This window comes from Homalodisca vitripennis, chromosome 3, assembly GCF_021130785.1.
Source record: "Homalodisca vitripennis isolate AUS2020 chromosome 3, UT_GWSS_2.1, whole genome shotgun sequence".
Taxonomy (NCBI): domain Eukaryota; kingdom Metazoa; phylum Arthropoda; class Insecta; order Hemiptera; family Cicadellidae; genus Homalodisca; species Homalodisca vitripennis.
In genome coordinates, this window is record NC_060209.1 from 85,475,939 (window position 1) to 85,489,254 (window position 13,316).

The window sequence follows — 13,316 nt, forward strand, 5'->3', positions numbered from 1 at the left end:
TGTTGCAATGTTTTGATCAAGGAGATCAACTCCCCCCATTCCTTTGTTATAAATGGCAAAAACCGTAGGCTGTTGCACTTGTACCTTTGCTTTTTTCTCTCTTGACCATCTTGTTGTGGTTCCCACATTTAGATTTTCATGGTTTGTGGCCACTGTAACGATATTATTATCATGCCATCTTACCAACATCGTTACTCTCAGTAGTTCGGAAGTCATAGGACCCTCTAGGTTTTCTTTTTTAAGATCTTGAGGACTTTTCAACGGACAATACTCACTTCTGTCAGCTCTCAATGTTCCAGTTACACAAATTCCAATCTCAGCCAAATGTTTTACGAGTGGAACTGAGGTAAAAAAGTTGTCTATATAAAAATCTTGTGTCCACTGTTTGTAGGAACCCTGGCTTTTTCTAATAGTTCAATAACCACATCACCCCCAAGTCCAAACTTACTCTCACGAGTTTTGTCAACACCTGTATAAATTGAAAAAACTGACAAGGTAGCCACTGGAAGAGCATATTGCCCAATTTTTGAAGCCAAAAACGTATTGGCTTACCTCTTATGAATTGTTTAGAGTAGTGCTTACCATAATAAGGAATCATACTCTCGTCAACTGAAAGATTTTCATCCAGCCCCCCGTGTTGGGCAAAAAGCGGTGTTCAAGATTTCTATGTATGGTCGTAGCTTGTAGAGCCTATCAGAATCAATCTTACTGTTGTCATTCAAGTGGAGGAAGCGTAAGATTTGTTCAAAGCGGTTGCAACGCATACTTTCAGACAACAAAGTGGGCACATCATTGTCCTTGACCAGTACATTCTTTTATTGGGGTATTTTGCGTACCCCGACCATAAAGCAGTCCACCAAAGAACACAAGCAGTTCATCACGTGTCAAATTCAAATTTACATTTTTTTGTGAAGCATACAAATTACTTTGCTCACAGATCAAGTCTAACAGTTCGTTATTAAAAAATAATGAAAAAAATTCAAATGGCGTTTGGCTCTCCATAGCCTCATCAGAGCAAGGCAAATGCTCACAATTAGTTTCCATTCCAAAATTAGGTTTAGAAGTTTTCCACTGATTTATTTTTTCCTCCTTTACTTTGCAGCTAATTGTTTTTTTGATAAATGTTTCTCCCTATCATTTTTGTTCCGTTTAGTTTTCTTTCTAGTCGGTTCATTGTCACTTCCCTCACTATCTGAGTTAAAGCAATGCATACTTAGTTTTTTTATGGGGGCGTTTTTTGATCCCTTTACTTAACTCACTAGATGTAACTAAATTTATGCTAAGTTTACTTGGTTGTGGATCCTGAGCTGTTGCCTCACGTTCAGTCTCAATCCCTGCAGTAGATATATCATTCCTTTGAACATTACTCATGCAAGAACTATTTACTGTTAAGATAGACTCATCAGGTGAACAAGCAGTTTGAACTTCACATTCACTCAGAAGTAAATTGCGCCCAAGATTGTTTAATATTTCCTACATGTTCGTCATCCGAGTTATCACTGTCCACATCGGTTTCTCCAAAACTCGTTCGGTGGGAACAACGTAGATTAGTCTTTCGACTCCATCATCATCATCATCTTCTAACTCCGCCAAATATTCTCCACAGTTAGGCTGGAAACAAAATTTTAAATTAGGTCTACACGTAATGTATTTTACGTACATGTTTGTAGAACTTAGCCTATATTTATTTTATAACTTAATTTTTCATAGGGAATGTTAATTTTAATTTTACAAAAACATTATAAGAACAAAAACAATAAATAAGTACACTAAAAAAATGTACTACAGCTGTAAAATAAAAAAGTAGCTATGTGGTATAAAGGTCTGAAATGGTCCTCACGAGATTGCCCAGTTGCATAGTGTCCCAAAAAATGGGACGCTGCTGAATGAATCGCCAAAGAAAGTAAGAATACTGCAGTATTAACATTTATGATGCAACATTCATTTCATTGTATTACTAGTATGTAGGAAATATAGTTAAAGTTATAAAACTATATCTAATAAAAATATAAATAAAATAAACTTACCCTTGGTGTGTTACAAACAAAATAGTTGCGAGACATTTCAACATGTAGCAAATTGAGGTTATGTTGAACTCAACTAATAATGTGCTCTGCCTCAGCTGTGGTATCTAGAGGAAGCAGTGGGGCCAACTCCAATTGCTTTTAGACTAAAATATCCCTTAAAAAAATGATTTATCAAGCGTCTTATTTTTAGGACGCTATGCACTAATGGGTTAAGGTGCGCCTTCATTGTGGAGAATAAGAAAAAGTCACAGGGGGCAATATTGCATCTGTAAGGAAGAGCGCAGCAACAAAAGAAATACTCTTTTCTCAAAAAACACTTTACATTGAATGAGGAATATGATGACATGTTGTTGTGGTACAAGATAAAGCCAGTCATGGATAGTTCGGTTCGAGTCACACATGTGCAACGAAATTCGTACACTGAATTTGGAACGACTGGGTCCTAAATATTAAACGAGGTCGTGAAACGTTGATTGGAAGGTAGGGCCCACGATATTATCACCAAAACACCGTGCCGGTTCGTCGAGGGAGCGGGCAGCCAGCTTTGATCATAAAAACTCCGACCACAGAAACTCTAAGATGTCCTCGCCCTACGGAAGCCAGAAGAGAAGAGAGCAAGAAACCTAATTCCAGATTTCTAGAAAACCTGAAAACTAGATCCAATCAAACAGGCAGAATTCCACAGAAACATCTAGAAATAGAGATAAACCATCTGGAAAAAACAGACGACTCGACCAGCTGTAGGGAAACAGCTCCCGGCCCGTCCAACGGCCAACAAAATAAAGTGGCAAACGCCACACATGGACAGTGCATGCCTCAGAACCACCCTAAGAGCGGTATAAGAGTCAGATGCTGTAACAAAAAAAGTTACTTTCGAGAAACACATTTCAAAAATAAAACAACTTCAAACTTAGATTGAAACTTAAGGAAAGTTAAATCGTCACTGACTTATTACTAAAAACAGCCTAACGAGTTAATATGTCTTGAAACAATGACCCAATTTATTGGTCTGTCACGGGTGCTGATACAATTAGCGAGAAAGTCGAGAAATAATATAACAGTATGTAGTTCACAGTATTGCCACTAGATGGTGTGAGCTAGCTGATTGGCTTACATTAAGATATATAGTTTGCTCAAAGTATAACATGCCCCGAAAATCGTGTTACCATGTGCGGTGATTGCAATGTAGATTTTTGCAGGGGTCCTTGCTTCAAGGTTGCCCATTTCGAAAAAATTGCTAAAACCGGCACAAACAAACAATTTATTGATTGTAAGTAATGTATAATATGTAAAGAAGTGTTGTATCTATACTGATAAAACTAATCAATAAATTAAAATATGTTACAAAAAAGCACTTCTCTCATTTCTGTCATAAGCTGTTTAGAGGTTAATAGATGTATACATGTTGCCAGTCCCCGAGTTACAACTAAATTCTCAGAACTTAATTGCCACCCTCATAACCACGTTATTGACAAATTAAACTCAGGAAGCAATAAAGAACAAACTTTTCAGAATTTCAAGCCTGATTTTCATGTATACTTCAAAGCTTGTATTTCGATTAAATGTAACTCAAAATAATACAGGTGAATATGGAATACATTTCTTCATCTACTGTTATTTTGTATACTGTCCATGGAGTATGTACACAAGAATTACGTAATCCATATATAGTTAAAGGTTTTTCTGATGTTTAGAAGTACATATAGTAAAATCTTATTTTTTACTTTTTATTTAACCCTCCAAGTGAGAATACAAAGTGCTGAACTATCTGACCTAAAATGTCGCTTACCAGTGGCAAGGTGAGATATTTCCGTCCTAATAACACCTTATATGGTAATGAAACTACATCTTTATACTAGTTAGATACTCAAATGCGCACATAAACACATGTCACACATATTTTTCACTGAAAATAACTCTTGTTCACCAAGTAGTTATTCGGGAAGTATCATTCGTAAGCGATGCAGTTGATAGTATTGGAAAGATCATCTAAAATTCTTTCATAATCTGTCAATTAAAAGAATTTTTTAGTCCAATACTGTATTTTAAAACCAGTTTCAGGAACTTTTTGATTTGGCAGATGTCCGATATATTGGCTCTCTGTAAAACAGATGATTGTACATATAGCTTAGCTATGGTGGGTAGTAGTAGATTCAGTGTGAATATTGAGTTTAGCTCCAGTTCACCGTCCTCTTAAAACAGTATCTAGAATCTAAAGCTGTCATAGACTTGACTCCTAGAATCTTGAGCGACTCTAGAATCTCCATGTTTGTCTCAAGAGATTCAAATGAGTCAGTAAAGAAGAATTCATTTTCAGCTGATTCTTGAACTTATATTACTTATGTTCTGCCATTCTACACCAGCCATTACCATGCATGCATCTGGATTTTGTAATCGTGTTTATGTTGTGATTTTACTTAGTTGCTGTTGTTTTTTATGTTAAATGGCTTTACTTAAGTATGGTGTTAAATGAAATGTCAAAAAATTCACTATAATTTAGTGTAGTTATTAAGCATTGTTTAATAAGTAAGTTAACAGTTTTTAGTTTCAGACATATCTGTTAATGTGATCAAGTTGTGTTTCTTGTTGATTTTATTTCTTAACTACTTACTTAATTAATTAACAATACTTACAGTGCATCCCTGGTTTACAGTAAAAACATGTTATACAGTTTTGTCTTATTTTATTATAAATTGTACAAAAAACGTATTATACTTTAAATGTTGATTTTTTAGAATCTTTACACGTCTTACAAAATCTCCACAAAACATATTCTATACAAATTAAAATACATGTACTATAAATAAATTTTCTTTTTCAAGAATATTTTACATAATCACAATTTATCCTAAAAATTAAAATATACTATCTTTTAAGGCAAAAAATTCAATTCCTTTTTATTGTTATATTTTATTTTACATTAATTTGTTTTGTGAATATCTCAAAAACAAGATATTGACTGTTGGGTATTCTTCAAAACTTTATGTTTCATTGAAATATACATATGACTATCTTTAAGTGACAAACCATTACTTTTTAAGGATTTTTGAAAATATTCTTGCTACCTAGTAGAAAATCTGCCTACTACTTTGCAGAGTTTAGCACTGCCAATCAGAGGATTGGAAATTACAATGGTTAAATAATTAAAAGATACACAGTCTCTCAAAAGTTCTCTGGGTTGTTTGTTTCCACTTGTCACATCTAGTTTTGAACTCCTGAAAAATCTTGTCTGATCAATGCACTGCAACTCCTTCCGTGTTTTAACTCTCTACATGCCATGTGATTCCTGTACTGATAAGCCCATATTGCTGATTTGCAAAGGTATTTTAAAAATATTATGAAATACTCAAGCTTTATCTAAATGTTTACTTACTATAAATTTTTTTAATGTATGCAACCCTGCACAGTTTTCTTGCTAAAAATTATTTTGAAAACATACAAATGATGTTCTTTTACTGGTTTTAAAAAATGTAAAGAAAAATCAAATTGGGCAGAAATGCACATATAATAATAACATATAACACATTTTAACAACATACAAAAAAATATACATTGTACCAGTAAAATTATAAAAAATAACAAATTGACTATAAACAATATTTTTTTGAAATATATTGTTGCATACAAACCCAATGTTTGTTATGTCTTATTAATTCTGTAATTAATTGTCTTCTATTAGAAAAAATGTTAAATTATTAATTTTGTTAAAAAAAAGTTTGAACAAAACCAATAATTTGTATTACACAATCCTAAAATCTAACATTTCATTCTCACAAAAACAAAATTTTCTTTCGAAAGGATTTTGTATTATATGAGCCTTGTCATGAAACTGCGACTGGCATTAATTTTGCAGTTACTTTGTACATTGCTTACTTGAAGCAACGAGATTTATTGAAAATCTAAATAGCCATCAAACAATGAGATGTATTGAAAATATAAATAACCATTTGGAATTCTTTAAATTGTTGGGAATACGTAGATAGATAAATTGTGGGGCTAAAACTCTGTTTGACTGTTTATTACTTGATAGAAACAAAGATGACAAACAGCCTCAATTTCAGTAGATTGGCAGTAAAATATTATTGAAACATTTATTGACAGCGCTTATTTCCAGATTCTCTCAAGCAATATATAGTTTTAATCATAATTCATGATATTTTTGTAACTAATTTTTCAGGTGAATTAAGAAGATGTTGTTTTAGGCTATGCAAAAGCAACTGAGATTGTAAATGTTATATTTTCCATCAGGTTGTACAAAGAAAGGCTAACTCAGGTGGAGACCAAGTTGAATGAAGTACGGATGGGGCGAGCTCAGGAGTACCTTGTGCCCTTGGACGAGTTACAAGAAAACTGCAGCATCCGGATAGAAGTAGCAGGATTCCTACGGCAGTACAGGCTAACCAACATCCGTAACAACTTTGAGGCTGAGGAGCAGGCTGCCAACCAGAACTTCAATGTCAGTTCTTTGTCCGTTATTTACTTTAGAATATCAAAAATATTTAGTACAGCATTTTGCACTCCTGTCAACAGTGTGAATGTATAATTTCACTCTAGACAGTTGTTTCAGTGAATTTGTGAATGTGCATTATTTCCATCAAGAAATGAGAAATCAATAAAATACAAAGTAGTCTTGCAACTAATAATCTTAATTTGTTTGTAGCATTTTAAAATGTGAATGATATTAAATTTGATGCTGTTTATTTGCAGCTGGAAATGTGTGGTTCATCTCATTCATGCTAGACTGGTTGATAATTATAAATTTATTAAACTAGCTTCACCAAAGGAGTTGACATCATAATATGTACAGTTTTCACAATCATTTACATGCTTGTACCTTGGAATTATAATCTAAACTAGCTGTTTCCCGCGGCTTCGCACGCGTCTCTTAAGCTTTGCCCGTATATTTCTTTGCCTTCAAATAGTGTTTGGATATTTTAATATACGTAACTACTGTGTTGTAATTGCAGTTTATAATGTGCAGGCGCTTTGATAACTTTTATATCTTGCAGTACAGCCTGGTGGTTAGTTACATCAATGGGCATTGCGTATAAACCTTCTACATAGAAAAATACAAATTTTCATAGTGATCGGTCCAATAGTTTCTGAGTCTATAAAGGACAAACACACAAACATTCATTTTTATATATTATGATTGCAGAAACAGTTTAAACAAAATTTGTCGTTTCTCTTAAGCTTACTCTATGCTTTAAAACTATAAGTGTAAAGAAATTTATATATAAATATATTTTTTGTCGCATTATATTCGCATTATATATGTTTACAAAGAACAGCTGATTAAAAATTTGAAAAGACTCTTTCACTTAATAACATATGTTTGCTGCAATGCATTTCTTACGGGTATTTCTGTAACCAGTGGGGCGGAATCCTGAATCGGGAAAGGGATAAAAAGTATCCTATAACCTTCTACAGATCAAGACGAACAAATTTAAAAAAAAATTAGGCGAATCCGTCCAGCCGTTTGTGAGTGATGCTGTTACACACGAACAGTTTCATTTTTATATATATAGATAGATATTAATAGTCAGAATAATCGTATCCTGTTGGTGGAAATAATGTATGGTGTTTACTGTACACAAAAATAAAACTAACAATCTATGCACTCGTAAAGTATGAATTCACACTAAAACAAAGTTGTAAACCTTTGCATCAGAATTAATATTTATAAAAGTAATACAGTAATAAGAATTATGTCAATTTTACTACAGTTCTTGCAATTCATATCAAGTGAGAACTATAAATATATTAAATATAAGGGCTGTCCAGAAAGTAGATTACATTTTGCTCTGTAGCCACTAGGGACGGGAGTATCAAGGTCATTTTTATGTCAGGGCATTTCTCTGTTCAGTGTTGCTAGTGAGAGGTTAACACGTTCGCTGCTGCAAAACGGACAACCATACACGACGAGTGCTGAGAGCACACTGACTGGGTTTCTAAACAATGGCGCTGTGCAGTAGATCTACGTCATGCGCGCTGGCGCGAGGCAGCCGTGCAGTAGATCTACCGCAACCGCATTGAACGTGTTAATGTCACTCCCTTGTTGTTTTACAATAGCAGTTTAAATTAGAACGTGGCAAAACCATAAATTCTGTGAGGTATTGTGAAACCTTGTAAAAGTTAAGAAGAGCAATATAAAACTAGTGCAGAGGAAGGTAGGTTAGAAAATTTTTTATTTGAACGACGATGCCTCACCACTTACGGCTAATCGGACTCAAGAATCTCTAGATGCTTTTAAGTGAGAGGTATTTCCACATCCGCCTTATAGTCTGGATTCGACTACCACCTGTTTCCAGTAATGAAGACCTCGGCTTGCGACACAACACAGCACTTTGATGGTGATGTGGAACTGCAGGAGGGTGTGATTACTCGATTGAAGTCTCAGGTGGCAGAATGTTGTAATGGTGAAATTTCAAAACCACCACAATGATAAATGCTTGTATTTGTATGGTGACTGTGTTGAAAAATAGTATTTTAGTGAAACTTTCAAATGTATATAATACGATTATTTTGTTCCTTGCTTTTCGTTTATATCAAAATGTAATGTACTTTCTGGATAGCCCTCGTAATTTAACAAACAACCTGGACCTACAGAGACATTACCTCTAAATAGAGTTTTCCCCTCTAAATCACAGTTTTTGTTATAGGAAAGACTTTTTAATTCCTTGAACCTTTTCATACTATGCATACTATTCAAATGTTGAGTATAAAAAATAATTTTTGAAGAAACATATAACAAAACTCATTGTGCATCAGCTCAACTGAAATCAAGCGACCCACTTCTTTGACACATATTTCCTTTTGTCATTCTCTATGTAAACGAAATTCCAATCTGAACTAGATCATTGTGATATGTGGTTCATTCGAGCTGAAGGTACAGCACACATTTTAAAATCCAACCACAAAGAATTAAAACATCTAGAAACATAGCTTCTTAGATAATGTATATTTTGTAAATATATGATATAAATGCTATACAGTGCTATCTTCTCAACTTTCACTTGCTAAATTCCACTTATCAATTTGTATTATGCCTGATAGATTGCATGTTTTCTCTGAACCTGTTCATGTTGACAACCAGTTTGTAAAACTTATTATATAAACTAAAGCCTCAAGATATTAACAGTTATTTTGTGTTTTACAGAGCGAAAAAATGTTGGTAATGGATAGACTTAAGGATGAGATAGAAGAGAAGATTCGAATGTTGGAGGAAGACAGGAACAATGTGGATATCAGTGCAGACCTGTGGGTGTACGAACGGTCACGTCACAACAAACGACACTCGTGGCGTGGCACGCGTTTACCAGAGGACAACAACAACCTTGTGCGCCGCAAACCTACCGTAGTCTCTGGTCCTTACATCGTCTACATGCTGCGGGATGCTGATATACTGGAGGACTGGGCCATTATCAAGAAGGCAGCCACAGTCTGCAAGCGCAAATCAGAATGTGAGTTTTGTTTGGTTTACAATTTCAATCAGAATATTTTTTATTTTTTAAATGATTTTGAGTTCTATTATACTACTTTTAGCTCTCTTCTTTAATACTAATACAATATGTGTAAGTAGTATATTACTACTTTGTTTGTAACAAAAACCAATTTTTATAATGTAATAATAAGAATTTAATTGTGAAATAAAATTTGTTTGTTGTGCATAATACTGATTTTGGAATTTGATGGTTTTTGACTAAGCAGTGGATATTGGCAGGTGGAGGATTCTACAAAAATAATAAAACGATATATGGATGCAAATTTAAAATCTACAATATTTTTTTTTCAAAATGATCAAACTGTTTTGATCATTTTGGAAAACAGCTCAAACAAAGCTCCTGAACAAAAACTCTATTGGGATGCAGTCGCCTTTCAAAGATCTCATTGTGCCCTTACAGTTACATCTTGGCAATTCAATCTCATTTATTCAATATACTTAATAAAACTATTTTTGTATACTCCTTGAACAAATATATCTGGTCTAATACCATTATATCAATAATAATTAGTAGCAATGTAGAAATATTCCTTGATAATTTGAACTATCCTAATCATGAAATTAGGATTTGAAACTATAAGACAAACTATTGGAGAGATGAAGTCTATAATTTAAAATTGATAACATGTTGTCATGTTTAGTTTTGAATGCTTCATGTTGTTTTATTGTTTATGTATTTCAGATTATTTTAAATGTTTGACAGAAGGCCTTTTTCACAACTTTCATAGAATATGTGTCATTATTTTCAGTAACAATATGATAACCTCATTATTTAGTTTGCACGATGGTGGAGGGTGGGTGCATAACACCTCCTTATAGGTTATGTTATGGAAGTTGTAAATAAAGTGTGATGTTCCAAGGGAGTCATACTTTCTTGACAATTTTGAACATCGAAGGTAAATGCACAAGGTTGTCTAATAAAACACATTTAACAATTGAGTGAGGTCTTATTCAATATGTATTAATTTGTGTTTATTTTATTGATGTTCATTTGATTAAATTTAATTTTTTACACTTGGTAACGGCTAATGTTCCATTTAGTCTATTTCAAATCAGTTTCTTATACAGAAGAAACCTTTAATAAGTTGAGCAATCACAAACTTTATCCAGATTATTTTACCTTAGTTCAACATTACAGTTTATTAATGAGAACCATGCCCCTGTAGATGTTGTGCTTTTTATCGCATACCTGTATAAATCACGGTTTTACCACACTGTACTTAACTATTTTGGAGCTCAGTATTTTAAATTATTCAATAATTCTAATTTTATTGTTTCTCCTTCAAAGTTTAATGTGGCGACGGTACATGTATTCTATTTTGTACATTTATTAGTGTATCAAGACAACATAGTACATTTTTACAACTCAAGGCTGATGTTAGAGTGAACTATCATCAGTTTTATCACACTTTACATTTTATATGATTATTTTTTTAGGGTCTGATGGAAATTCAGTAAAAAAGGACATGTTTAGATCAAAATATCAAAAAGATCAAAAATACCAAAAAGATTCAAAATACCATAAAGAACGAAAACTCCATTTTCCAGGGAAACCTGGACAAAAACTTAAGTTGTGGTAGTTATCGAGGTGAGTGACAAGGTCAACTTTAACAATTGTGCATGTGAAGTGGGGTCAGTGTTTGCTGGGCAGAGTTGGCATGAGTAACATTTTCTTCTATGTGTTTTGTTTGTTATGCTCTGTCTATTTCTCAGGAAAATTTTCACTTATACTCTTTGTTTTTACAGAGAATACCTTTTTTTAGAAATGTGTGTATAAATGTAGCCCTACTAATGGTGGCCATTTTGTCCTGTATTGTCAGGCTGTTTTGGAGCTTCACACCAGGGGTTATTTTTATTCACTAAAAGTACAAATAAGAAGTAATTTGTAAAATGTTATATACATTTATTTTATATTTATATACATACATATATATATATATATATATATATATATATATATAAAGGAGAATAATATGTGAATTTTAAACTGGTCATAAACAATTCTATTAATATGCAAAATTTCTTCTTGTGAAATAAAGTTGACACTTTACAGAGTTTATTATAAGAAGTTATTATGCGAGGACATGTTAATTCAAAAGAAATCAGTCTGTAAACACTACAAAAACATTATTGAAAGTCATAAAAATTGGATTAACACTAGTAGGTTTAAAACATTGGCTACTGAGTATTGTGCAAACGTAATGGAAAATACACAAATAAATCAATCCAGAAACCAACCTTATAATAAACCATAGTTTCTAAACTGACCACAGTGGCTGGAGTTTTTTTTACTATCCAAATTGGCTTTAGTATTTTTCTCCATATTGAGTTCAAATAACAAATTGTATTAACGAAACTAAAATTATAATACAGTAGAACCCCTCATATCCGGCCTCGGTTTTACCGCACCTCGGTTTATCCGGCCACTTCTCGGAAGCCAATATCGAAATTTATTTACCACGGCTTGCAGACGCGCAGTTGCACGCACTAGTCTCCCACGACTCTTGCGTTATTTTGGTGTATCTATTAGTTTACATTTTCCTGTGTTGTCCTCGGTTGAGCTAATAGGTTTAACCTGTAAACAGTTCGTTGATTATTTCCAGTGCGGTTAGTACAGTACAGTACAATTGTTTTGTTTCGTCAAGTGCTGTGTACTGTAGGTTGGTTTATCCGGCCGAATCGTTATCCGGCCAGGGGCTCGGTCCCGTGGTGGCCGGATATGAGGGGTTCTACTGTATTTAGCAATCAATGGTCACCGTACAGAACTCTTCCAGAAGTTCTTCCAGGCAATCTTATCATTGTCTTTAATTGCTTGTAAAAGCGAAAATTACGATTTCATATGCAAACGATTTCTTGACACATGCCAAACCGTCGTATGTAGGACTTGCAGCTCACGAGATGCAAGCGATTTCGTAGGGTTGTTGACAAAACTTTGTCTCAATTGCTCAATGACTTGAATCAGATATGATTGGATGACTTGATGATTTCTTATGTTTCACTAAGTACCCCGTTTCCACAAAACAATCATGTCACTCATAAATTGTAGGCCTACTAGGAGGATCTTTAGCGTACTTGGTACAAAAATTACGTTGAACTGTTGTCGCTGACTTTGATTCTTCAAACCAAAACACACAGCTAGCATGCTTCAATCCAGTAAAGGCAGCCATCTTTAATGTAACTGCCACTAGTGCTTGTTGCAGTGTGATTACTGTGAACTAACTATGTTCTACACTAAAGGTTAAACTTGGTGTGTTTCCTTTTAACCCTTCGCATGCCACTAATAAATTCATTAAATTTCCTAACTGTTATATATGAATATTCTTTGTATCATTATCTAGTAAGTTTAGATATATTTGCAACAAGTGCTCCTTACCCCATATGACGTAATGTGTCGGCTGTTTTAATCGTATGACTTTGAATAAACGGCATTGGCTACTCGAGATCACCTGACCCCCCTCTCCTTTGGTCACTGCCTCGTCTGAGCATTCCTTGAGCCGCTGTAGGCAGTCAACTCCCAGTCTCGCTTACCACACTACCCCTCGTGTGGCCGTGTTCTAAGAAATGTAAAAGTGTTCTTTATTTCGATTCACCCGCCCCCGGCATAAGTACTGTTATTTAGAACAAAATATAACAAATGACGACGAGGTCGGTTAAATTTACATACCGGGCAATGCAACTGTTCGATTGTGCCGCGTAGTGTAAATTTCGGACAACACGTGTAAATGTTGGATGACGAAGTGGATTTAGCGCCGTTACTACACAATATCGAACTGCCGGGCAACACA

At 34.1% G+C, this 13,316-nt stretch overlaps 1 protein-coding gene across 4 annotated transcripts in view; it reads left to right on the top strand.

Moving 5' to 3' along the window:
• Positions 1-13,316, top strand: part of LOC124357135 (breast cancer metastasis-suppressor 1-like protein) — a 47,904-nt gene that overhangs the window by 18,207 nt on the left and 16,381 nt on the right. For 3 of the 4 annotated variants that reach the window (XM_046808618.1, XM_046808617.1, XM_046808619.1), the window contains exons 4-6: positions 6,276-6,483; positions 9,187-9,490; positions 10,969-11,119. In XM_046808618.1, the coding sequence (XP_046664574.1) occupies positions 6,276-6,483; positions 9,187-9,490; positions 10,969-11,111 (655 nt within the window). In that variant the 3' untranslated portion in view covers positions 11,112-11,119. The remainder of the gene's footprint in view (positions 1-6,275; positions 6,484-9,186; positions 9,491-10,968; positions 11,120-13,316) is intronic. The other variant, XM_046808620.1, reaches the window with a different exon arrangement.